At 35.6% G+C, this 25391-nt stretch overlaps 1 protein-coding gene across 1 annotated transcript; it reads right to left on the bottom strand.

Moving 5' to 3' along the window:
• Window positions 1-1167: 1167 nt before the first annotated feature.
• On the bottom strand, window positions 1168-25125 carry LOC138700483 (ankyrin repeat domain-containing protein 29-like). Its single transcript, XM_069827088.1, has 4 exons — window positions 24830-25125; window positions 20090-20377; window positions 10962-11143; window positions 1168-2968 (listed from the first exon to the last, which is right to left on the bottom strand). Exons 1-4 carry the CDS (start codon window positions 24876-24878, stop codon window positions 2240-2242), a joined length of 1248 nt encoding a protein of 415 aa, XP_069683189.1. The 5' UTR covers window positions 24879-25125; the 3' UTR covers window positions 1168-2239.
• Between the last annotated feature and the right edge of the window lie 266 nt (window positions 25126-25391).

The following is a 25391-nucleotide window of genomic DNA, read 5'->3' on the forward strand; positions in this document are numbered from 1 at the left end:
CATTGTTTCCCCGCCTCTTTGGTAAACATGTCAGACATCTGAGCCGTGGTCTTCCCTGTCCTCTCTTTCCGACGTAGGGGTCCCACATCGTGACTGCATGGGTCCATCTTGTCTGGTGTAGTCTCGCCACATGTCCCCCCAGGTCCACTTCGTTGCCGTGGCTCGTTCTGTTGCGTCAGTAGTGTTCGTCAGTCTATATGCCAGGAGATAATGGAATATGATGGCCAGTTCCTTTGCCCATCCATTGAATACATCGCTGACTAGAGACATACTGTATTACACTAATCAGACTTCACTACAAACAATTGAAGGTTTTTTTTTTTTTTTTTTTTGGAAAAACAAACGTAGCCCAAAAACATAAATTCTCATGAGAAACTAAAAACTATCTGGCATGGATATTGTTGACACTTCAAAATATGAAATTCATTATGCAGTTTTTTAAGATGTTGTAGAAACTTGGGAAAACTGAAGTACATTATAACTTAAATTACCTCATAGAAATACATGTGTAAATGTAGGTAACTGTTGACAATGGTTGTTTTAAGAAAAAAACACTCAGTTGTGGCTGAAGTGTGCCTCTTCTTTAAGCTTATTTTTCTTCATTGTATCCCGTTTCTTCTCTTTTCGTTGCTTTCGTTTCTTCCATGGAGTTACTTCTGTACCTAAAGATGACTACATAACTAATATCTTACAACAATTTACGTGGTAAAGTATTTTTCTCTGAGGTGACTTTTGCCGCATACGTTAGAAGCAGTACTGCCAATCTACTAAGTTTAAAATTGTAAGGATAAATGTATCAAGATTATATTAATGGGATATTTGTAAATGCTACCATCGTCCTGGACAATGTCTGTTTTCACAAAAAAAACAAAGTCTTTGAATTGTTGTTTTCTGAAAACCACTGAAAATTCCCACTCCTAGGCTATAACATAGGACAATGGTGTTTCGTTTTCCATTAAAAACTAATTCAGTAAATGGCCGCTACAATACGCTCACCACATGCTTAATATCCCAAATTTGCGTTTTTTGGACTATGGTTCTTTTTTCTTTCTAAATTCTTCAGTTGTTCGTCCTCTGACACATATCATTAAAGTGAGATGCACTGCTTGATAATAGATGTACATCAGAAGTGTTTCTCTTCTTAATCCCTCATAAGTAGCAGCAAAAGTATCTGGTATGATTTCCTCAAAAGCTTGGGCAGATATAAGACACTAATATTTTTAATCTTCGTAACTTCATTCCGTCGTTAAAGAATTCAGTATAGCACTAAGACGTTCATGATGTGTTAGTGCTTTCCTCATTCTGGTGTCTTAGCTTTCAGTATGTGGAGTCACCATTTTAATGTGGCTAACTCCGTTCTCTTCAACAACCACGTTTTGACAGTGTTTCTAATTATTTGTTTTTCTTTCTTTTTCATTATAAGAATATTCATTGCATTTGCAGACAATTTCTGTACGTCACCTGTTTATTTTTCATAAATAATAACTTACGTTAAGACAATCTCGTAAACGGAGTGTCTATTGTCTCAGTTGGGTTCCGTCTTGCATTACAACTGAAGAGTGTAGAAGCAAAATGATCGAAAAGCATGAGTGTGTGCTAAGGCTTTACAGCCATTCCGAGAAAACTGGGAATTTCAATGAAAAACTCTTTTTCAGAAATATTTCTTTATTAGTGTAAGACATAGATAAGACTCGTATTTCACAAAGTTGTCGTAAATAAAACACCACTCGTTGTTCAAGATTGTATTTCATAATGGACACACTACTGCACTCTAAATAAATGTACCATTACAGCTGCATCTTCACTGTGTGAACGTGTTTACGTAACTAAACACGAAACGTACGCGAGCAAGAGGTCTGATCACTGCGATGACGCAGCATTTACTACGCAAACGACTTTCCGCTGACTCCGGTCTAGACCTGGCTCACTCATTCTGTACCTTCAGTTCAGAGAAGATGAAAAGCTTTTAATCACCGTCGAACGTCGAAAACTTCATTCGATAAATTTATGTTTATTTTAAAGGACTGTTTTATTCTGTATCTGTAGGGACATTTTTAACTATAGTAAATACCTCTTATTTCCATATCCTGTAACACTGGATATTTTCTGAATTTCAGTTATTAATGTATCCACAACCATCTTGCACTTCAACACACGCTACAACAATGCAAAAACGCCGTCAGTACTTGGAAATCCACGGTCATGTGTTCTACTACAGAACGAATAATTGCTAAATCCGTCATTTCAACGCTCGTGTGTCCGTAGCCTTAACGAGAGCATTAATCACCTCTTGAGACCCAGATTCATTTGCATAATGCATAGCTGTTCTTGCAACGTTCCCAATAGGCCTAGTCACAGCATTAGGATCGATTCCCCATGCAAGATACGCCTCTACCAACCGGAGTCTGCCTCTCCAAGCTGCATACATCAGTGGTGTTTCACCATCTGTATCCACTGCAAATACATCTGCCCCGTTTTTGACTAAGTATTCGGCTATCTCGACCGATCCGGACCACGAAGTGGCGAACAAAGGTGTGACTCCAAACCTGTTCCGTTCCTCAACATTTGCTCCCAATGAGAGAAAAGTTTCGACCATGGGCAAATAACCAGAATACACTGCTTCGAACAAGGGCGAGTCTCCTGATTTGTCCCTTGCTGAAACGCTAGCGCCCCTACCGACCAACAATTCTGCCACCTGGACGGAACGGGACCATGCCGCGTAATGAAGAGGAGTCTTTCCATACGTTTTTGTCGTTGTTCTCGAAGGGTCAGCCCCGGCGTTGAGGAGGAGGCGTGTTACCTCCACATGGCCAAGTTCTGCAGTTTCACTGAGGATGGGTACACCGGATTCTGAGTCGGTGGGATGTGCACCGAGCTGAATCAACATGGAGACGGTTGTGACGTCACCCTCTCGACTTGCTTCTCTCAGTCGTTTTTGTCTCTCAGCTGAGATCAGCTTAGTAAGCTTCTGGAAACATGAGGAAAATTTCCTTTGCTATTCTGATGGCAGTACAGTCAACTCTGAATTAACCTAGCGAGAGGAAAGCTCTAAGATATTTCATCTTTCGAAAATATGACGTCATAAGCAATGATCGGTTGTGATAATAATTAGAAACACTGTCAAAACGTGGTTGTTGAAGAGAACGGAGTTAGCCACATTAAAATGGTGACTCCACATACTGAAAGCTAAGACACCAGAATGAGGAAAGCACTAACACATCATGAACGTCTCTGGAATCGGGACTCGAACCCGGGTTTCCAGCTTGACGTAATGGCGCTTTATCCATTAAGCCACACCGGATTCAAGTTCCGATGCCGGATTGAATCCCTCTCAATTTTCTCCGTTCTACCGATTCCTCACCATATTGAAACGCAGTATTACTGCACTGAAACTCCTTATGTACTCGGTACATCATAGTAATATGATACAGCGTAAGTAATCACTTTGTGATTCAAGACGGCGCCATGTTCCGTCGGACCCCGGCCACTTAGTCACTCGTAATGAGTGCACCTCTGTACTTGTGGTTGGACAGTGTGTCTACTGTCACATATAGGCCTTCTGTGACACGGTACACAAGGGTAGGCCAACAAAGAGGAACGCAGCAGGTAGAACTTAAAAATTAGAGGAATAAAGTGCCAGTAAAGTTGGAAATCCGGGTTCGAGTCCCGCTGCCTGAGAGAATTTTTCTCTGTTCTACCGATTCTTCACCATATGGAAACGCAGACTTACTGCACTGAAACTCCATATGTACTATGTAATATGAAATCGAGCTCGGTTGGGAGCTGTCATTTTCTTTCAAGAAGTCTTATTAATCAAAATAATTAAATTAAATTAAAATGAATTAATGTTACAATGTTCTTCATACTAGATGACAAGTTTAAAAGCTCTTCGTTACGAAGAAATACTTTTAAAATATTTAGGGTGCTATTCATAGACATTTCGCTAGCCCGCGCTACGAGCGTGCTAAACTATCCCCTACTATCGACTGGTTACTTGTATAGGATTCATATCATATCATATCGCTAGCACTGGTTTACGAATACAAAAAACGTTAGTTCGCTGATCATCCACCGGAAGCCCGCGCTAAGAATGTCTATGAATACAGCCCTTAGTGATTACAAGATTTAGTGATTTACACATGCTGGTCTATTTTTTTCGTTCCTTGTAAATTTTTATAGCGTTTTTTTTTTTTGGTATTATAGACTTATTTACGATTTTATTTGTATGCATTTAATGAAACACAATTTACTTTCTTTTACGTCTGTTTTCCTGAGTATTAATTAGACAGTGATTTTAATTTATAATTCACATTCGTGTTTACTTTTCACGAATTTTGCGAAAGGACGTAGGCTACCTATAAAGTCATAGCTACCGATTAACCCTATAAATAGCCCACTATTACTACGAACCTACGACTATTGTTACTAGTACTGCTACTCTAGTACTACTATTACTACTACCACCACCAATACCACTACCACTATTACTACCATTACTACTACTTATACTGCTACCACGTGTACTACTGTTACTCCTGTTACTACTATTATCACCAACACTACTGTACCTTTCGTTTCGTTTCTCTTATCTATACTCTAACCACGACGTAAATACCAGATCACTTATCTGTGGCGCGTTAAGTATAGACCTACCTCTTCATAGAACATCTCGTTATTCAACATCTTTTACAGTATCCACCTCGCGACAATGAAATTCCCTGTCACATAGTAGGGCCTATTAGGGACTGCAAGACAATAAAACAGCTTAAAAGATAACCTTCTTAGCATTTCACTCCAATCATACTGACTTAAACTATCACTGTCTACATTGTTACTGTACTCCTTCCTTTAGATATGCATCCTGATAGTGCTGTATTTTCAAATTTGTCTTAACTCTGCCAGCTAAAATAAATTATTATTATTATTATTATTATTATTATTATTATACCAGAATTACTGCTAATACTCCTACTATTGCTACTACTGCCACTGCTACTGCTATTTCTACAGAAACTAAACAAATCTGAGAAGATGTTGAAACAGTGAATGATGGAGATTATCGGGAAGTGGTGCTTTCCTTGTGGCTTTGGACGGACATGATATAATCTTTCAAGAATGTATTTGCAGTATATAAACTTACATACGGGGAATTATGAGATTATCCCATCCTAAATAGGCATGAGGAAAGCGTGAACAGGAGAATTTGATATCAATTATTTAAAAAATACACCACCACCACTCCACGCGCCGCAGAATATTTGTCCGAATACCTTAAATTTTGTCTGAAGTAACCAAATACACACATTTTAAAAGGAAAAATAACCTGTAGCTACTTCGATATTAGTGGGTCTTGTCTTCTTGTTTATTTCAGAATTAAGGAATAGAACATTATCATAATAATAATAATAATAATAATAATAATAATAAATAATTATTCTTTACTTATACTGGCAGAGTTAAGGCCGTAGGGTCTTCTCTTACACTCTACCAGGTCACAAAGTATACAAGCAGTTAAAATTTAACAAAAAGTTAAAGAACAGAATACTAACAGATTACAAAAATAATAATAATAATAATAATAATAATAATAATAATAATAATAATAATAATAATAATAATAATAATAATAGCATAATAAAATCGACACTAAACAACATGAAAATAATACTATAACAGAAAAAAGAAAGTAAAATACATTGGAATATAGTGAAAGCAACTCATTTAGTACAAGTGGTTAATATGGAAAAACGTAAGGAAAAATATATCTAATATATCAAAATGGAATATAATAAAATAATAATAATAAAAAAGAAAAGACATACGAAAATTAAATAAAATTCACGATAAAAAGGCTATGATAATAAAATTCATCGGCTAATAAAGAGAACAAAAAGGGGAAAGGAAGGAAACAGAAATATATAGCCTATATTTTTACAAAACTATGGCAGAGAAAATGACTTATAACTGAAAGAACCTAATTTAAAAAGTGCAATTTTAATTAATTTTTAAAACTAGACAGTGTCCGACAGTCTCTGACATGTTGTGGTAGAGAGTTCCAGAGATGAGCTGCAGAGACGGTGAAAGATGAAGAGTAGAAGGATGTTCTGTGTTTAGGAATGGAGAGTGTGATATGGTGTTGTGAGCGAGTATCTATTTCGTGATATGAGAACAAATGTTGAAAACGAGAAGCTAGGTAGCTAGGGTTAGAGGTTTGAAGAATATTAAAGAGTAAAGTGAGAGAGTGAATAGTTCTTCGCTCTTTGAGACGGACGGACGGACGAACGGACGGACGGACATACTTAAGAGTATCACGTTTCTTCAAAACTGCACCAATATAGCGTGCATCTGGGTATTGATTCACACTTATATTTACCATCTTCAAAATTTCCCTACTTGATCAATCGGGTTCAACACATGTAAGAAACCTTTCCCATGTGGTATGCAGACCTTACATGCACATTTATTATGGAAATGCTAAATTATATCAGTTATTCTCTTTCGCCGATCGTCAGCATTATCTGGCTTGGTAGCATATACACGGCCTCACAGCCAGAAATCTTAGGGAACGTGCTGACTATTACATTGGTCCTCCTCTACCAATCCACGTTCGTTAAAATGTTGCGTTAAGAGCACCAACCAAGATTTTGCTAATAGTTGACCCGTAGAGACCAGATTCTGCACTGTATCGTCTTGGTGAATTGCTTGAACTACGTAAGAAAGTCCTTGTACAGTAACTATGTTTTCAAGGGATCGGCCTGTACATGGTCGACCGCTGTGTGTTTTGTAAATGTCAGTAATTGAATCGATTCGATGAACTTGTCGTAAATGTTTTAAATGGTTAATCTAGAAATGGTGAATCACTGTTGAAGTAGGCTTCATATTTTTGTGAACCATTGTGGTCGACTGAAACACCTCCATCCTTGCTGCAATTTTTCGTCTTTGCTCCAAACTGGACCTTGTATTCATTTTTACAATAGATATGAAAACAAATTCATTGTAACCATGGAAATGCCGTGATCTACTGTGTGTTTAGATAGCTTTGGTGGTGTAATGCACGAACGTTTGAGTGGGGGTGATGTGGAGTGACTTTCTCAACATATGCAGTGGGGTAGGAGGGAGAAGGAGAAGGAATGCATGCATGCTGACGTACGTTACAGTTATGTTGAAAAACAGTGGTCATGTGCGTGCACTCCATGGGCGATCACACTGCTATCGAAACACTCATAATTAACATAATACAGCCTTCTTTTTTACGCTTTCACTCACAATAAAATAAACTACAATGTCTTTATTGGTTCCATTATGGTACTAATGTTTTTTGCAATAATTAGTATATTACGAACTTGCACAAGGAAAAGAAGTGAACTCCACAAAAGCTGCACAGAAAGTAACCCATACACCCCTTTTTTCGTTACCAATATCAAATGGACTTGCCTGGTTTGCTGCGCAGAATATTAAGACCGGCCAAGCTATCTGAACACAACAGTAACTTATTGTGAAGAAATGAAAACATGTTGTCTCCAAGACTCTGTGTATAATCACATAGGTCCGTATTAATAGACATTCTTAGAGCCGCTAAAAAGCTACTTCCGGTGGATGATCACGAACTAACGTTTTTCGTATTCATAAACCAGTGTTGGCGATAGTACGCGTGCTAAGCAGGGTTTGGCCGGCTAAATTCTAGTCTCCACCAGTAGGGTAGTTTAAAAGTTGGGCTAACTCTGCAACATGGCTCACTATGAAGTTTATAACGTGGCTTTTCTTCGTCGAATTCGTGAATGAGACGAAGGAGGAAAATATACCTTACAAAATTAATGTATTTAGAACGTCTCATGATGTTAATTTCAGAAACTTTCCTGATTCAGTACGAAAAATGTGAGATTGATAGTGTTGCTTTGTCCTGGCCTATATGAAAACGAAGATGACCGCAGTTACCAATTTCAATTGAGACACAATTTCTAACTACTATCCGTTATTACGCTAGATATAGTAATAAAAATGTAATATCGGAAGTTCTTCTCAATATTTCCCTCTTATTAAGCATTTTTAGCGTACTGTTTTATCTGAGTTCTGTAATTGTTCTGATATAATTAGGCCTATACATTATGTGGTGATGAAAATTTAATATCCAAAGATTTTCCTCAATATTTCCCTCTTATTAAGCAATTTTTTTAGCCTACTGTTTTCTCTGAGTTTTGTAATTGTTCTCATATAATTAGGCCTATACATTATGTAGTGATGAAAATTTAATATCGAAAGGTTTTCCTCAATATTTTACTTTTATTAAGAATTTTTTTAGCCTACTGCTTTCTCTGAGTTTTGAATTTGTTCCGATATAATTAGGCCTATACATTATGTAGTGATGAAAATTTAATATCGAAAGGTTTTCCTCAATATTTTCCTTTTATTAAGAATTTTTTTAGCCTACTGCTTTCTCTGAGTTTTGAATTTGTTCAGATATAATTAGGCCTATACATTATGTAGTGATGAAAATTTAATATCGAAAGGTTTTCCTCAATATTTTACTTTTATTAAGAATTTTTTTAGCCTACTGCTTTCTCTGAGTTTTGAATTTGTTCCGATATAATTAGGCCTATACATTATGTCGTGATGAAAATTTAATATCGAAAGGTTTTCCTCAATATTTTACTTTTATTAAGAATTTTTTTAGCCTACTGCTTTCTCTGAGTTTTGAATTTGTTCCGATATAATTAGGCCTATACATTATGTCGTGATGAAAATTTAATATCGAAAGGTTTTCCTCAATATTTTACTTTTATTAAGAATTTTTTTAGCCTACTGCTTTCTCTGAGTTTTGAATTTGTTCCGATATAATTAGGCCTATACATTATGTTGTTGCCTGCGTCATCAATTTCGGGAGCAGGGTATCCTCCAAGATATAGTTATTTCTTCAACTAAAATAAATAAATATATACTGAATTAGAATAATTCATTCTTTGAAATCCAATATTTCATAACAGTGACGTCTACGCCTAATCTAAAAATATTACGTATAATATTAAACATTTCTACTGATATTTTGGACATTTTTTCTTATGTAGTCGAATTACCCACACGCTTCCATGTATATTTCTTGCTTTTATTACCACAGAAGAAAAAACAAATAATTTATTGTAGTTTAATATCGCTAATAACCTAACAAATAAACAGAAACGATCCAGAATCGCTTGCGCCTGAGCATGACAACTGCCAGTCTGCACATGCGCAGTAACATTTCCAGCATCGTGTAATATTTTCCAAAGGTAATACGCAGATTAACGTAGCCACTGAATAATCAGTGTCTATGAATCCCGTAAAAGTAACCTTGTTATAACCGGGGCTAGTTTAGCATGCTTATAGGGTAGGCTAGCGTGATGTCTATGAATACGGCCCATAGGCTCTAAACATAAACTGAATCACTACCCACATAATTGTTAACATTCTTTAGAGACACGATGTGTTGTCGGAAAAATTCTGTGGTGTTTGAGTAAAGGGAGATAAGTAATAAAAATGAGTTCGGAGATAAATGAAAATTAAACTTGGAACCCTTATTACAAATAATTTTCTACACAAATAGAACACATCAACTGCTAGTAGTCTTCAACTTTTGCACACCCACTAGTACAGGGACATAATTTTATTTTTACTTCAATTTTTATTGTACCTGAGTTTTTGAATGTACTTCACTCCCACCCCTTCTACTAATGAAGTTCCAACTCCACACAGAGCCAAGACAGCAGATAGTAAGTAGTACTGAGTTACTGAGTATAGTACGTTCCAGAAATATGTTCGCGTTTTCCAGTGACGAAAGAGCTTTCAATATTGAATCATATTTTCGCACAGGTACTGTCCGTTTGCCTACGTCGCATCCCGATTTCCCCCACCTGCTTCTGCTCGCCCCTCTGTAAAAGCTGGGCTGTCTTAGCTCTTTTCTGAAAACATTAATTTCTCTTAGGAATTGGGCGTTTACGTAATATCATACAGCTGTTTAATTTAACTTAAATAAAAGGGCCTCGTTAAGTAATTAACTGTCACGTGATTTCCTCCCTTTCTCCAATTCTGCGGCATAGTCACTTGGACGGACAGTAGATAGCATGTCTGAGTAATTTTATATTTTCGGGTCCGGCAGAAGTGAAGATTGAATTTACAGTACGTAGAGTAGGTATAGAATTATTTCAACATGAGTTACTAGTACGAAGGACGAAACTGGTAATTGGAATTAGATGCAATAGTCTATAGTGCGATAATATGCACAAAAGAACTGAAGCCTGTATCGAAATGAACGGTCACCATTTTCAAAATTGTGTTTAAATATTCATATTATGATTATTTTTCAATTTAACTTCTTTCTCTATATTGTACGCTAATGTGCTGTAGACAGTATAATATACACCGCATAATGAATACGTGCGCATGGATAACTCACTTCGTGAGTAAAAACACTTATTCTTAATACAGTACTGTACTTTGATTAAAGAAAAACCTAATGAAAATTATCAAACTCAAAATCGCGATATTTCCTAGTTTACGTAAATGGATGAACTACTTTTCTCCCTTCCTATACCTAGTAGAGTGATTTGTGCAAGGGGGGAGCAAGCGGTGTTTCCGGTTCTCTAAAGGTATAGACAGGTTAATATTAAAAATGTTAGTAAAAATAAAATGATGTCCCTGTATAATTTAACTTGTGTGTTCATCTGGGGAACAAAATTCCATCTGCACAAAAAATGACTTCTACCCCTTTACCCGAACACCACAGAATTTATGCTGCTCCACCCTTGCACACAAAATTCGACAAATTGCAATTCTTCGGACGCAATCCTTGGAATAGAAAAGACGAATTTGACACAAATTTGGTACAAGTATTTATTAAAAGCTTAAATTGAAAGAAGACTCTTCATTATCTACTGAGAAAAACTCGACTTTCAACGAGAAATGGACCATTATACTGACTAGTTGCTCACCCCGCACACATTGACTCCTTTGATGAACTCTCTGTCAGCAGCTCGTGTTATGTTCACATGACAACCGAAATATTGCCATATCACTTCCTCTGTATAGGGTGCAGTACATGGCAGTTGCGTGATGTTACCATGGATATAGCAGGGTTTCGGCCTATCCATAGAAGTGTGTATGATGGGACCCACTGCAACGAAATATACAGTCTGATTCAATTGGGAAGACATAAAATAAAATCGCTATAAAATTACAGTGAATAACAGAAATATTCGGACACTTAATATTCCAAATGTTTATGTGTATGTTACTAAACATGTTTGCAAAAACGCAGAAATTACGCTTGCGGTTACGTCAAATAAACCAATTTGCATAACATGGGCATAAAAAGAGCTTGCTAATGAAATGGTATGTTAATATATTTATATAAAAATAAATAAATATACAATTTACTGCGTAACAAAAATATTCGGACAGTCCTGTTGGTCCTATTCTGTACACCCCTGCTGATCACTTACATTACACACTAGGTGGAGGTACCGAGTTTCAATAATATGCGAGAGTACTTAGTCTTACTTGTGCTGTCGTTTGAGCAAGACGGAACACAAAATGGGGCGTAAAGGTAAGCAAACAACAATTAATCAGAGGCAGTTAGTGCTATTCCATCACGAAAAAGGGAAAACCATTCGAAACATTGCGGATTTACTTCAGATGAAGAGAAGTACAGTGTCTGACACAATTCTCAGATATAAAAACGAGGACAGAATAGAGCTGAGAAAGCAAACAGGTCGCTGAAAAGTCCTCACAGACAGAGAATAATTTCTTATTATCAAACAGATTAAAGAGAACCCTAGTAAAAGTGCCCCGAAGTTAGCTTCTGAAATTGAATCGGCTACGGGTAAAAAAGTGCATGCCCAAACAATTAGAAGGACAGTACATAAACGGGGCTACAACGGAAGAATGGCAAGAAAAAAGCCTTATGTTTGTGAAAGAAACAGACGTAAACGACTTCAGTTTGCTAAGGAATATGAAAATAAAGGCGAAGATTGGTGGAAAAAGGCTCTTTTTTCAGATGAGAGCAAATTCAATGTTTTTGGCAGCGATGGTAGACAAATGGTCTTGAGAAATCCTAAAGAGGAAATGAAAACCAAGAATTTGAGACCTACTGTTAAACACGGTGGAGGAAATGTGATGATATGGGGGTGCATGTCAGTTTATGGGGTTGGTGAATTGGTGTTCATCGAGGATATCATGAAGAAGGAAGACTATCTACACCTCCTGCAACACAATTTAGTGAAGAGTGCAGAAAAGCTTGGGATTGAAAAGGAGTTCATGTTTTACCAGGGCAACGATCCCGAACATAACTCCTATATTGTACAAGAATATCTGCTCTACAAATGCCCTAAAGTGCTTCATCTTCCTCCACAATCGACGGATTTGAACCCTATTGAACATTTACGGGAAGAACTGGACAGGAGGGTTCGATCAAGGCCTATTAGAAACGACGCTTTTCCAAGGATCAAAGAGAAACCATATTCTTCTCTCCGTGAAATAGAATCTGTATTAAATATCTCGAAAACAACTGTTTGAAGAATATTGCATAGTACTTAAGTCCAACCCTTGCAGAAATTGATGGGAAATAAATTTGATAGAAGGTTACAGTTCATGTTCTTCATCACAGTAGAATGAGAAATAAGTGACAGATAGAGATGAACAAAACTAACGGCTGGTCCACAATAAACCGAGAACGGACACTACAACGGGAACGAGAACGGAAATATTGTTAAAATAAATGTATTTAAAAGTGAACATTCACAATTAACTATTGTAAATGCGCACATTTAAATACATTTATTTTAACATTATTTCCGTTGTCGTTGTCGTTGTCGTTTCCGTTCCCAGTTTATTGTGAACCAGCCTTAACTACCGTTCTCGCTGTGTTCGTTGCATTTGTCTTTCGAGTCTCGTCTCGTAACTTTCGTGCGCTTTGATGTTGCTCATCATTCTCGAAATAGTATTTGGTCGGCGTGGAAAGATTTCGTAACTTTGAATAACATACATCATTGAAATAAATAACATTAGAGATATTTAATTGATACAAAAAGACAAAACAAAACAGTATCATAGTTATCAAAATATTCTGATTCTATTATCAGATATTATCTATGGTTATATAAATAGAAAAATAATTCTCAAATAAAAATGCATTTCTAAGAAACATAAAACATAACATTAAATAAAGTGTTAATATTTATTGACTTGAGATTGTACACTTGATCTCAAACATACGAAAAAATCCTAGCCTTTTAATTAGGGCTTAGTAAGTGTAAATAAAGGTTCGGAAACGGATTATTATACACTAAAAGTAGAGATGTTTCAAATACGCTACTTGATTGTTTATACTTATATAACAGTTGCCAAAACATAAAAGTTCAGTCTGGTATAAACAACTGTGATGATTCAAGGCTGCTTGACGTTCGAGAGTTGACCACTCCCGATGTCTTGATCGTTCGTTACAAGCAGTCAACGACGTAGGCAATATTGTCGTGCGGGTTTTCGACTTTGCAGGCGCTGTTAATCTTGATTTCTCGATCGTTGTTCAACTACAGGGCAGATTTGGCTGTATTTCGTTAAGAAGTATGCATACGTCTTGCTGTGTAGGCTACGTCTTCTGTTAATTCCATTATTTTCTGTTAGGAACAACTTTTTATGTTTATTTCATTAATGAAACTTTTAGAGCTACTGTTTCCATAACACGATTAAGAAAATGTATCAACAATAAACTTATTAAAGTAGTAAACATAACCCTAGCGCTTATGTATAGCAATACAAATGAAGCATTGCATAAAATATACTGTTTCAGATTACATGAAAAAAACTATAGGGTGTAATTGAAGAGTGTGATACCAAAACGCATGAAGTCCATTTTTATGGAAAGATTGGACTAGTTTTTTTTATCCATCTGTCTACGGACAGAGAGAGTTATCAAGTGACATGCACAATAACAAAAAAACTTTTAGACAAGGAATAGCGTTGTTTTGGAAGAAAATGAGCTTAAAATATGATAGAGGTCTCAAACATAATCATATACAATATGCATAAATAATAAAAATTGCCAAATAAACTGAGCGAGGTTTGGGATCACAATCTTTATTTTAATAGTACATTATGCAACGAGCCTATAATGATAGTAATTAAGACGCGAGTATGCTTGTTTATGAAACGAGCGCAAGCGAGTTTCATAATTTTCATACGAGCGTCTTAATTACCATTATAGGCAAGTTTCATACGACTTTTTATGCTCGACCACATTTCTAACTTGAAATTATTCAGAAGTATTCATGTTATTGTTATGTGACTGGGGAGCGAACTGACCTTTTGCAATCTCGTAAATTGTGAGATGTGCGCAGACGCGAAAGTATTGATTTTTTCCGGGCAACGAATGTCGACGACCTTGATATAACCTAGAGAGTAAGATAAACGTTAAACTTGATATAACCTTGAAATTGAATTCGACATTGAAAAACAAGATGACAAATTGGATTTATTTGAATATTATTTACAATTAACGCTGATTATTATAGTAACAGAACATAACCTTCTGCGACAGTATTGGATTTCCAGCCTGCGTGACGTTTTGCTAGTTGTCTTTCGATTGCATATCCGAGAATAATCGAAAACCTGAACTTTAATGAATAGGTGTACTTTAATGACATGCATTAAAGGACTGCTACCAGGTGTATAGACCTAATTACTACATTTCGGCATGGTCGAGCATAAAAATATTTTCGATGTCGTCATTACTCATACAACAATAGTCACAAAAATAATTTGTTTCCAAAAAATATTCCTCTCTAAATACACGACTTGATGTGGCCGAAGTTTTTGTCCAAAATCCCTTCATTCCATTTTAATTGCAATTATGTATTACTCTTGAAACAACCTGTATAATGATGAAGTATGGGTTTCTTTTGTAACAATCCTTTTAGTTTGTAGATTTGTGCAGCGTGCGGCAAATAAGACTTGACCCTCATAAAGTTCTCGCTAGCTCGCACGTTCACCGCCGGGAATTGTTAAGCAAGGAGGCATAGTCATGCCAGTCTGTGGATAGAAAATATTGGATTTAGAACGCAAAACAATTGTCACTTTCCACAACCAGAGGCCACAGTCGTATATATAATCATGGATGGTTGTACTACCTGTACTGATTTTGAGAAACGAATATTCATTGTGGAGATCTCTTAAAGCAGGCATTTCCAACTGCTAGCTCTGTGACGTCTCACGTCTCTGCGTCTGCATAGGTGAAAGAACAAAGTAAGGGGAGTGGCAGTGGAAGGGATGGTGACGTTCAAGTAGCGGAGAGACAATATTACACTCTCTCATGTTCTCTACCAGATCTGCTCCGAGAGGGGAAAAGCGCTCCGACGTCATAAGTTGGCCAGTTAGAAATGACTGTCTTAGAAAAAAAACCATCAGTGAAATGTTTGTACAAATTTTATTTTTTATTAATTTTTTCAATTTATTTAATCTGTTGGGGTTACGGTCATCAGGCCTTCATTACCACACCACCAGAATACAAATAGGCATGTATAAAAAATTCAGAGAGAAGTAGTAAATAATACATAGAAATAAAGTTACAAATACAAATATGTATGTATTTATTTATTTATTTATTTATTTATTTATTTATTTATTTATTTACTAGCTGTACCCGTGCGCTCCGCTGCACCCGTTAGAAATAAATATAAAGTAATTACATAATTAAAATAGGACATTTGATCCAGGAAACATTCGTGTTTGATAGAAGGGTAAATCGTTTATTATGTTACTTAATTTATTGTATTTACAAAATTAAAATGCGATCATTTTGATCCAGAGACCACTCATTTGGTCATAAAAATTATTTTAGGAAATACAGGAAACGAATGTACAGAATAGCCTATCAAGTTTTCTGTGCATAAGAAGCTATTTTAATCTTACCTGCCCTCGATTCACTCAGAAGTTACTGTAATAACTTTATAGCATTATGTCCATCTAGAGAAACTACACTTTCCAATGGTGAATTAATAATTAATTATACAAATCGGTTAATTTAGCTTCCGATATTACTTCATACAAACACAGAAACATTCTCTGTAGACCATGTTTCATAGCTTTCGATTGTTGTTGTCCAAGGCCCCTTATAGACGAAGTCATTTGATTTTTATTTCATTAGACTGCCTTAGATGGCAGTTATTGTAATTTTGAAACTCATTTATCTCATTAAATATCAGTCTATCAAAATTTTGCATAGAATAAAACTTATCGGAAATTATTTTTAAAGAAACTTTTGTTATGTAATATTTTTCATGATAATTAATAATAAGGGAGATATTTCGATTTATTTAATTCAAGCCCCCTTATAACCCCCCTTTTAAATAAAATATTTTGAATGCCATATAGCCTAAATTCTAAGTTACAACGAACTTAATTTATATTCCAATTTTCATATAAATCGGTTCAGCCATTATCGCGTGAAAAGGTAACAAACATCCAGAGAGACAGGCAGACAGACATACAAACAAAAATTTCAAAAAAGCGATTTTCGGTTTCAGGACGGTTAATTATATATGTTAGGACCAATTATTTTTGGAAAATCGAAAATTAGCAGAAAAATTTCGGCTACAGATTTATTACTAGTATAGATTTCTACTGGTAGAATTAAGATAAGACCTTCTCTTCCGTTCAACCAGTACAAAAACAATAAGAAATATAAAAATGATAGCAATATAGGAAAAATAAGCAATTAGTAATAATAATAATAATAATAATAATAATAATAATAATAATAATAATAATAATAGCAAAATGAAGACAAGTTTAACTCTAAGAATGAAACAATTACAGAAATGTTAATCGAAGTAATTATTAAAATAATAGAGAGAATTTCTTTATTAAAAATAAAAATCATATAGCTATTAGAAAAATTATATTTTAATAAAGATCACAGTCTAAGCAGTCTATTTGACAATCGGGTTTTGAACGTAGTTTGTTTCTGATAGCCCCTTAATGTATGAAAGGAGTTCCAATGACGAATAATTGAAACGGTGAATGGTGAAGAATATCGAGAAGTGTTATGATGAGGTATACTCGGTGTTCTAGTGATCTGAGATCGAATATTTACGTTGTGATTGGAAATAAGTATACATGATGGGACGACAGATAAATGCAAAAAGAAAGAATCATAATGGGCACAAAAATTAGCTCTACTGATGTAATATATTGACTGCCTAATACATTAGTGATTAAAGAAAATGACTAAATATCTAAAAAAAATAATTAACTGATTGTACAAATATTAATAACAACAAAACAATAACAATTTCGAAACATTTGCAATAAGTTAGAATACTCAGTTTACTGCATTGCATTCTACGCAGTAAGAAGATGAGTTTGTTTTTTAATTATGTTGAATTCCCATGGTCTGCGATGTCACTGGGTACGATATTCCACAAGCACGATAGCGAGATAGTGAATGATGATGAATACGATAATGTTTTATTTGTTGGTATGGTTGCGTTTTTCGGAAGTTACCCGACCGTCTGAGCAATATATCCTTGACTTGTTCAAGAAGTGGCGCCAAACGAGCTGCGTGTAAAGAGTAAAGAAGACAGTCTGCAAAGAGAACCCCCACAGATTTTGAAGTTATGCGAACAAATTGATGCGAAGTCCGAAGTCAAATCTTCAAGACGGTTAGATCGCAACGACCTGCTTTAAGAGGAATCAAAATGCTTCCGTTTTATCCACATAAACTTAAACATAAAATGTGAGTATGCCATGACTGGAGCCGTGTGACGAGCGGGCATGTTGCAAGGGTCAAGTCTTGTTTGCCGCTCTCTGTATTACACGCAAAATTTTGTTAGTTGCTGTAAAAACCAGAAGATTACCCATTCTTCTGAAAGAAATGATTTCTAGAACCGTGTCAGTAAATTTGTTCGAGCCGCCACTCCAGTTTTGTCGGGAGAAAAGTTGTTCGCTTGATCCCAGGCTACTCTTGGTCGCCTGTTCGAATATTTTGATGGATTTTACCGACACTTTTCACGACTGTAACATGAATTTCAAACAATCTCATGGCGAGTTGTGGGTATTTTGTCACCATAAGACCACCTTGCTATCACAAATTCCACTAACGCAATACGACCTTCGCAGTTCATAGTGTTGCTGTACAGGGACATCATTTTATTTTTACTAACACCTTTAATATTAATCTGGCTATACCTTTGGATTAAGAGTTGAGAACCGGAAACACCGTTTGCTACCCCCTTCCACGATTGGACTTCGATGATACTGGCGTAAAAAACAAACAAATCACTTTACTAGGTATAGCAGGGAAGAAAAGTAGTTCATCCATTTATGTAAACTAGTAAATACCGCAATTTCGAGTTTGATAATTTTCATTAGGTTTTTGTTTAATCGAAATGCAGTACAGTATTAAACTAAATGTTTTTACTCACGAACTGAGCTATCCATTAGGACGTATTCATTATGCAGTGTATATTATACTGTCTACAGCTCATTAGCCTACAACGTAGAGAATGAAGATAAATTGAAAAATAATCATAATATGGATATTTAAACACTTTTTTTGAAAATGGTGGCCGTTCATTTCGATAGAAGCTTCAGTCCTTTTGAGCATATTATCGCACTATAGACTATTGCATCTAATTCAAATTACCAGTTTCGTCCTTCGTACTAGTAACTCATGTTGAAATAATTCTGTACCTAATCTATAAAAGAGTACCTTACGTACTGTACATTCAATCTTCACTTCTGCCCAATCCGAAAAGATAAAATTACTCAGACACCATATCTACTATCCGTCCAAGTGGTTTTGTCACAGGGTCGTAGAAAGGAGGAAAATGACATGACAATTAATTAACGAGGCTCTTTTATTTAAGATTTTTAAACAGTTGTATAATATTACGTGGACGTCCAATTCCTAACAGAAATGAATGTTTTCAGAAAAGAGCTAAGACAGCCCAGCCACTAGACTTTACAGAGGAGCGAACAGAAGCGGGTGGGGGAAATCGGGATGCGACGTAGGCAAACGGACAGTACCTGTGCGAAAATATGATTCAATATTGAAAGCTCTTTCGTCACTGGAAAACGCGAACATATTTCTGGAACGTACTATACTCACTAACTCAGTTCTGTTTATTATATCCACCTTGGTTCTATGTGGAGGACAGTTGGAACTTAGTTAGTAGAAGGGGTGGGAGTGAAGTACACTCAAAAACTCAGGTACAATAAAAATTAAAATAAAAATAAAATGATGTCCCTGTAGAAACGTTTAAATTAGATAAAATATGTACAATATAACCTTGTCTTTTGAGGAAGAAGCGAGAAAGCTTGGTTTGGAAATAAATGAAAGAAAAACCAAGTAGGCCTATATGAAAACATCCAGAAGAGAGGTACAGAAGCAGGACAATGAGGTCTTTCATCAGCATAATTTTGAAAATTGTACAAGTTTTAAATATTTAGGTACAACGATTACAAACAATAATGATATATCCTCAGAAATAAAGACAAGAATAATGGCCGGCAATAGGTGCCTGTTTGGGCTTGGAAAACTATTTAAACTCGGTTCATTATCCAGATCTGCAAAGAAAATAATTTATAAAACTATTCTAAGACCAGTGGTTACATATGCTAGCGAAGCTTGGGTTTTAACAATAAATAATGAAAATATGCTAGTAGTTTGGGAAAGAAAAGTCCTGAGAAAGAAATATGGTCCCCATTTTGAAAATGGTCAGTTTAGAAGTAGAACAAATAAAGAACTAATGGAACTGTATGGAGAACCGAGTATAGTTTCCTTCATTAAGAAAGGCAGTCTTAGATGGTTGGGACATCTTGAACGTATGCCAGAAGGCCGACTACCTAAACGGGCATTATATGGACACCCAGGAGGATCAAAGAAGAGAGGAAGACCAAGGTTGAGGTGGCTTCAGGATGTGGAGGATGATCTGCGGAGATTCGGATGCAAGAGATGGAGACAACGGCCTCAAGATAGAGATGAATGGTTTCTACTGATTAAGGAGGCCCAAGCCCTTCATGGGCTGTAGTGCTAATAATGAATGAATGAATAACTTTGTCTTACCTTCTACTATCAGCGTCCAGTTCAACTTCTCGTTGCTGTACAAGTCGAATCCTTTGAGCCAATAAACTCCAGATCTGAATCTGCTGACTCTGAAGATCTCCAGGCGACAGTAGAATTCTTCTAATGTAATAGTAACCTCTTCGTCGAACGCCCCGAGCTTTCTGTTACCTGGAGCGAACCAATACAGATTCGTCTCGTCGGATTCGTAATAAGCTTCGATGACAAGGTTGCTCCCCTCAGGGATGCGGATGGTATTGTTCGTAATGGGCCACAGTATCAACCCTTTCCCTGTGACACAGAAGAATTTCCGTTTTGTTGGTTACTTAGGAGAAGACGAGCGAAAGGAATGTCACATTCTTGACAGTAGATATTGATTATTACAGTATAAACGTTGCTGAGTTATAAGCATCCAGTAGCTAGGTTATTATTAGAGACCGTACTTTGTCTTACAAGACAAGATTGTGTGCATCTAGCAAGAGAATTACTTGACTGGTTGCTTACGCGACTCATGATTCGTCAAGCTTGGCAGTACAACATGGTCCACTTTAACAATTGAGGACATAGCTGCAATAAGGGCCCATAGCCCCATAGGCTCTTTTTCCGGGGAATGCATAAATCGATTGTCCATAGTTTCTTTGTTATACGCACAAAGTTTCGTTGTGAAATTTTGAACAATAATGCTGTTTATTGTTTATTTTAATATATGTTATAGGCCCTTTATCTATAGAACATGTTCATATATGAAAAACTGCCCCACAAAACTGAATCTTTAAACAACGTCTCGAGTTCCACTGAAGAAAACTAAAGTTAGGGATATCAGAGACTTATTTCCATGTGTAAAAGAGGAAAGCTGCTCATTTTATGAGTCTCTTTTCCAAGCTTCTGAGACTATGGAAGGTGAAGAGGAGAGTGAAAATGGTAACAGAGATGAGGAGGAAATTTTTGTGGAAAATATGGATTTGGAATGAACAAAAATGTTTGAAAAATATTTTTTACTACTCAACATGTTCATGATGTGTTACCTTGTAGATAAACTTCTATTCCTTATTTTGTTTCCAAACATTTTCAACTTTTCAAAATGTTCGTGATTTGTTATTTTGTGTGGAATAAATTTCGTAATTTCTAAATATTCATGATTCGTTATTTTGTTTTGAAAACATATCTAACTTTTTCTAAATGTTCGTTATTTGCTATTTTATGTGGAAAATATCTCAAATTCTAAAAATCTTAATGATTATTATTAATAATATTGCTTTATATTATATAAAAATATAAATAATAATACATTTTTACAAAGACTACACACAACTTATATTTATTTTTTAATTGAAAGTACGTTCTCCAGAAAAGGGTCCCATAACATGCTTTACTTTTATACATTATTCTTTAAATATATGACGTTGGATTATTATTCAGCAGTTTCATATTGTATTGTATTGCATTATATTTATTAACATTCCATGGTATTCATACAATGCTTACAGCTAGAATATGGAACAAGTCAAAAAACTTAATACTATTAAAAACTCTTAATTTATAGTCACAGTCTAGATGAAATATATGCAGACGAGATTTACAATATAGTCTACTAGTACAACACATAGTTTTAGTATCAATTTCATGAAGTGTTATTGAAAGTCATGAATACACCTACAGAATAGAAGGCGTGAGAAATTAGGTACTTCTTTAATTTGGCCCTAAATAATTTTATGTTTTGAGTTTCATTTTTATGTCGATAGGGAGGCTATTAAAATTGTTTACTGTCATATAACGCACTCCTTTTTTGACAGCACGATAGACTTGCCGATGGAGTATGAAAATCATTTTTTCACGTGTATTTATGCTATGAACTGTTGAATTAGTTACAAACTTTTCACGATTACATACGAGTAAGATTATTAATGAAAAGATATACTGACAAGCCATGGGCATTATTTGTAGTTTTTTTAATAGTCCTACACGATTCCCTAGATTTGGCACCTACTATTATTCTAATTACTCTTTTTTGTAATAGAAATATACTGTTACTATCTGTGGAATTTCCCCAGAATATTATTCCAAAACTCATTACCGAGTGGAAGTATGCAAAGTATATTGTTTTTAAGGTATTGATATTTACTATCTTTTGCATAGATCTAATATCAAAAACAAGTTGAATTTAGTTTGGGGGTAATTTTCATTTGTTAGTGCGTTTAACGCACTGCTTTAAAAATTTCAACTCCATATATCTGAGAACAGGATTTTGGAGTATGGGCCAACATTGCAGCTACATCCTCTATTACACTAATATTTAAAATTTACATTATTTATTCTATGTACACTAGAATACGCTAGTTTTAGTATTTACACTTTCGTAAAGAATATACACAGTGTTGTGTATTGTAATGCAAAGTATTTTGTTTAATAATACTATACTCTATTAATTCTGTAAATAGTGGTTAATACTTACATACTTACTTACTTACAAATGGCTTTTAAGGAACCCGGAGGTTCATTGCCGCCCTCACATAAGCCCGCCATCGGTCCCTATCCTGTGCAAGATTAATCCAGTCTCTATCATCACATGCCACCTCCCCCAAATCCATTTTAATATTATCCTCCCATCTACGTCTCGGCCTCCCTAAAGGTCTTTTTCCCTCCGGTCTTCCAACTAACACTCTATATGCATTTCTGGATTCGCCCATACGTGCTACATGCCCTGCCCATCTCAAACGTCTGGATTTTAAGTTCCTAATTATGTTAGGTGAAGAATACAATGCGTGCAGTTCTGTGTTGTGTAACTTTCTCCATTCTCCTGTAACTTCATCCCGCTTAGCCCCAAATATTTTCCTAAGCACCTTATTCTCAAACACCCTTAACATATGTTCCTCTCTCAGAGTGAGAGTCCAAGTTTCACAACCATACAGAAGAACCGGTAATATAACTGTTTTATAAATTCTAACTTTCAGATTTTTGGACAGCAGACTGGATGATAAGAGCTTCTCAACCGAATAATAACACGCATTAAATAGTGTTTAATAGTGTTAATAATGTTAGATCAATGTAAGCCTACATTCTTTATGATAATCTAAATGTTATTTTTGTAGAACATTATTTTTTATTTTTAATATATTAATTTTTCTTCGTTAAGTTAATCATTCCTTTCATCCCAGTTATCTTATTTAACACTAAATTGTAAAGGCTGGTCCACAATAAACCGGGAACGAGAACCAGAATGAAAACGAGAAGCGGAGGACGTGAATATGAAAATTTTTGTTTCACAATAAACCGAGAACGTAGAAGACTATGCATCGATATGCATGACAATAACGATATGTAAAGTCGATATTACGCAATCTGATGTTACTTGTGTATAATTGACCAATGGCATTCTCTCATGAGTACAAGGCAACCAACATAAACACAGGTTAACCAACTTCGAAATTTCAACTGAAACATTTCATTATGTACGGTACTATAAATATGCCCATGCATCTTTATTATCACAACCTATTTTAAGTCTAACATAACGTAAAATAATTAGAGAAGAAACATTTGTAATAGAACAAAAATGAACACAACAGTAGTTGTTGAATTGAAGCACGAATATGTAGTGTGTAATACAACCAATACAGTAATAAAATATGATTCGCTTACGAACGGTGTTCAAAGACGCAGCTATTGAAAGCCACGTATTCTCCTTCATTTTCTCATCTTTATCGTAAACGTGAGGATTTTCCTCAACACTCAAAATTAGAATCTCATCAAATAAAACTTGCTCCATGATGCACAGCACAGAACAAAATAATGTATAGGTTATGTCACGGTCTTCTTTCTACAAAATATACGACGGCAAAATAGCTTTTAGATGGCAATAGAATGAATCTAGTGGGCTGTGATCGGAAACGAGAACGCCAAAGTTGAAACTTGGCTAACTCTCCGTTCCCGATCTCGGGCTCCGGCAAGCTTTTCGTTAATTGAGAATGCTCACATTTAAATGTACACATTTTAACAATTTTACCCTTTTTCGTTTTCGTTCCGATTCTCGTTTCCGGTTTGTTGTGAACCAGCCTTTATTGTTTAACTCTTAGGATTACACGTAACTGAACACATCTTCGTTTTTTTTACTATAATAATAATAATAATAATAATAATAATAATAATAATAATAATAATAATAATTTATTATAATTATTATTTCATTTGCTGTTATTTATATTTAAAGCATGTACTTTTGTGCTGGTTAAGTGGAAGAGAAGGCCTTATGGGCTTAACTCTGCCAGTAGCAGTAAAAATAAATAAATTGGCTAAATTAATTAATAATTTAAATTGAAGGTAAAATCATCATAGTATCGGCCTTTAGCACTATAATGCACTGTGAAGAGTTTGCGAGATATGATGAATAGAACGTCAACTACAGCACAAACTAGATGCAAGTGTTCCCTGAGAGTACTTGTGACACGCGCCAAACATGTCTCGTCGATATAGTCTGTGAACAACTAACTTATCCCCGTACGCCCTGGATCAGAAAATGGTCCTTAGTTATTACTTATGCCGAAAACATTAGTAAATATCCTATATGTTTATGGAAATTAAAGGATACTAATTATTTTAATAAAGCAATTATTAATAATAAAATTGTTAAATTTAGTACGAATTGGAATTAATAGTTTAACTTCTCACCTTCTATATAAGCACAAAAGCAAAGACCAGCAAGTGATGAAATCTGAATATTTTTAATGAGTAGTATCACTGAGTTACCTGTAGCAACGCAAGTGGAAATCAGCGCAAACAGCGCACACGTGTTCATCACGAGGCATTTGTGTCACTTGAGATTGGATTATTAGGTTACGCGAGACTATATATGCAATATGATTCGTACGGCATTTCCTTGTTTGTTTGCGTTAAGTTTGGAGGAAATCCGGTTAAGATGTGGGACTCCCTACTTTTGTCACACACAAACACACGCACAAAAGACGCGTCTGTGGCCAAGTGCTAGCGCGCTGATCTTCCATCCAGTCGATCCGAGTTTGATCCCCGGTAAAGTGTGGGTGGGATTTGTGTTGGACAAACCAGATGTTGCAGGAGGTTTTTTTCCGTTTATCTCGGGCTAATACTATTTCCATTTTTCATTCCACCGACACACTCAACTTACCCCTGTTTTTATCTGCCATATTATGTAATAGTAAAAAATAGACTAGGGTTTCCGATGCTGATATCGATTCTAAGAGCTTGGACCTCCGGGTTTTATGTTGGGGCTGATCAGTAGATGATGAAACCTTACCCGTAGAGCCCAGGAAGGATGGCCCGACTGTCAGCATAT

The sequence above is a fragment of the Periplaneta americana genome, chromosome 5, assembly GCF_040183065.1.
Source record: "Periplaneta americana isolate PAMFEO1 chromosome 5, P.americana_PAMFEO1_priV1, whole genome shotgun sequence".
NCBI lineage: Eukaryota > Metazoa > Arthropoda > Insecta > Blattodea > Blattidae > Periplaneta > Periplaneta americana.

Coding starts and splice junctions, on each gene's coding strand:
- LOC138700483 (XM_069827088.1), bottom strand. CDS start 24,878: ATGAACACGTGTGCGCTGTTTGCGCTGATTTCCACTTGCGTTGCTACA. Junction 20,378..24,829: donor TTCCACTTGCGTTGCTACAG/GTAACTCAGTGA, acceptor TCTGTGTCACAG/GGAAAGGGTTGATACTGTGG. Junction 11,144..20,089: donor CTGGACGCTGATAGTAGAAG/GTAAGACAAAGT, acceptor ATTTCGTTGCAG/TGGGTCCCATCATACACACT.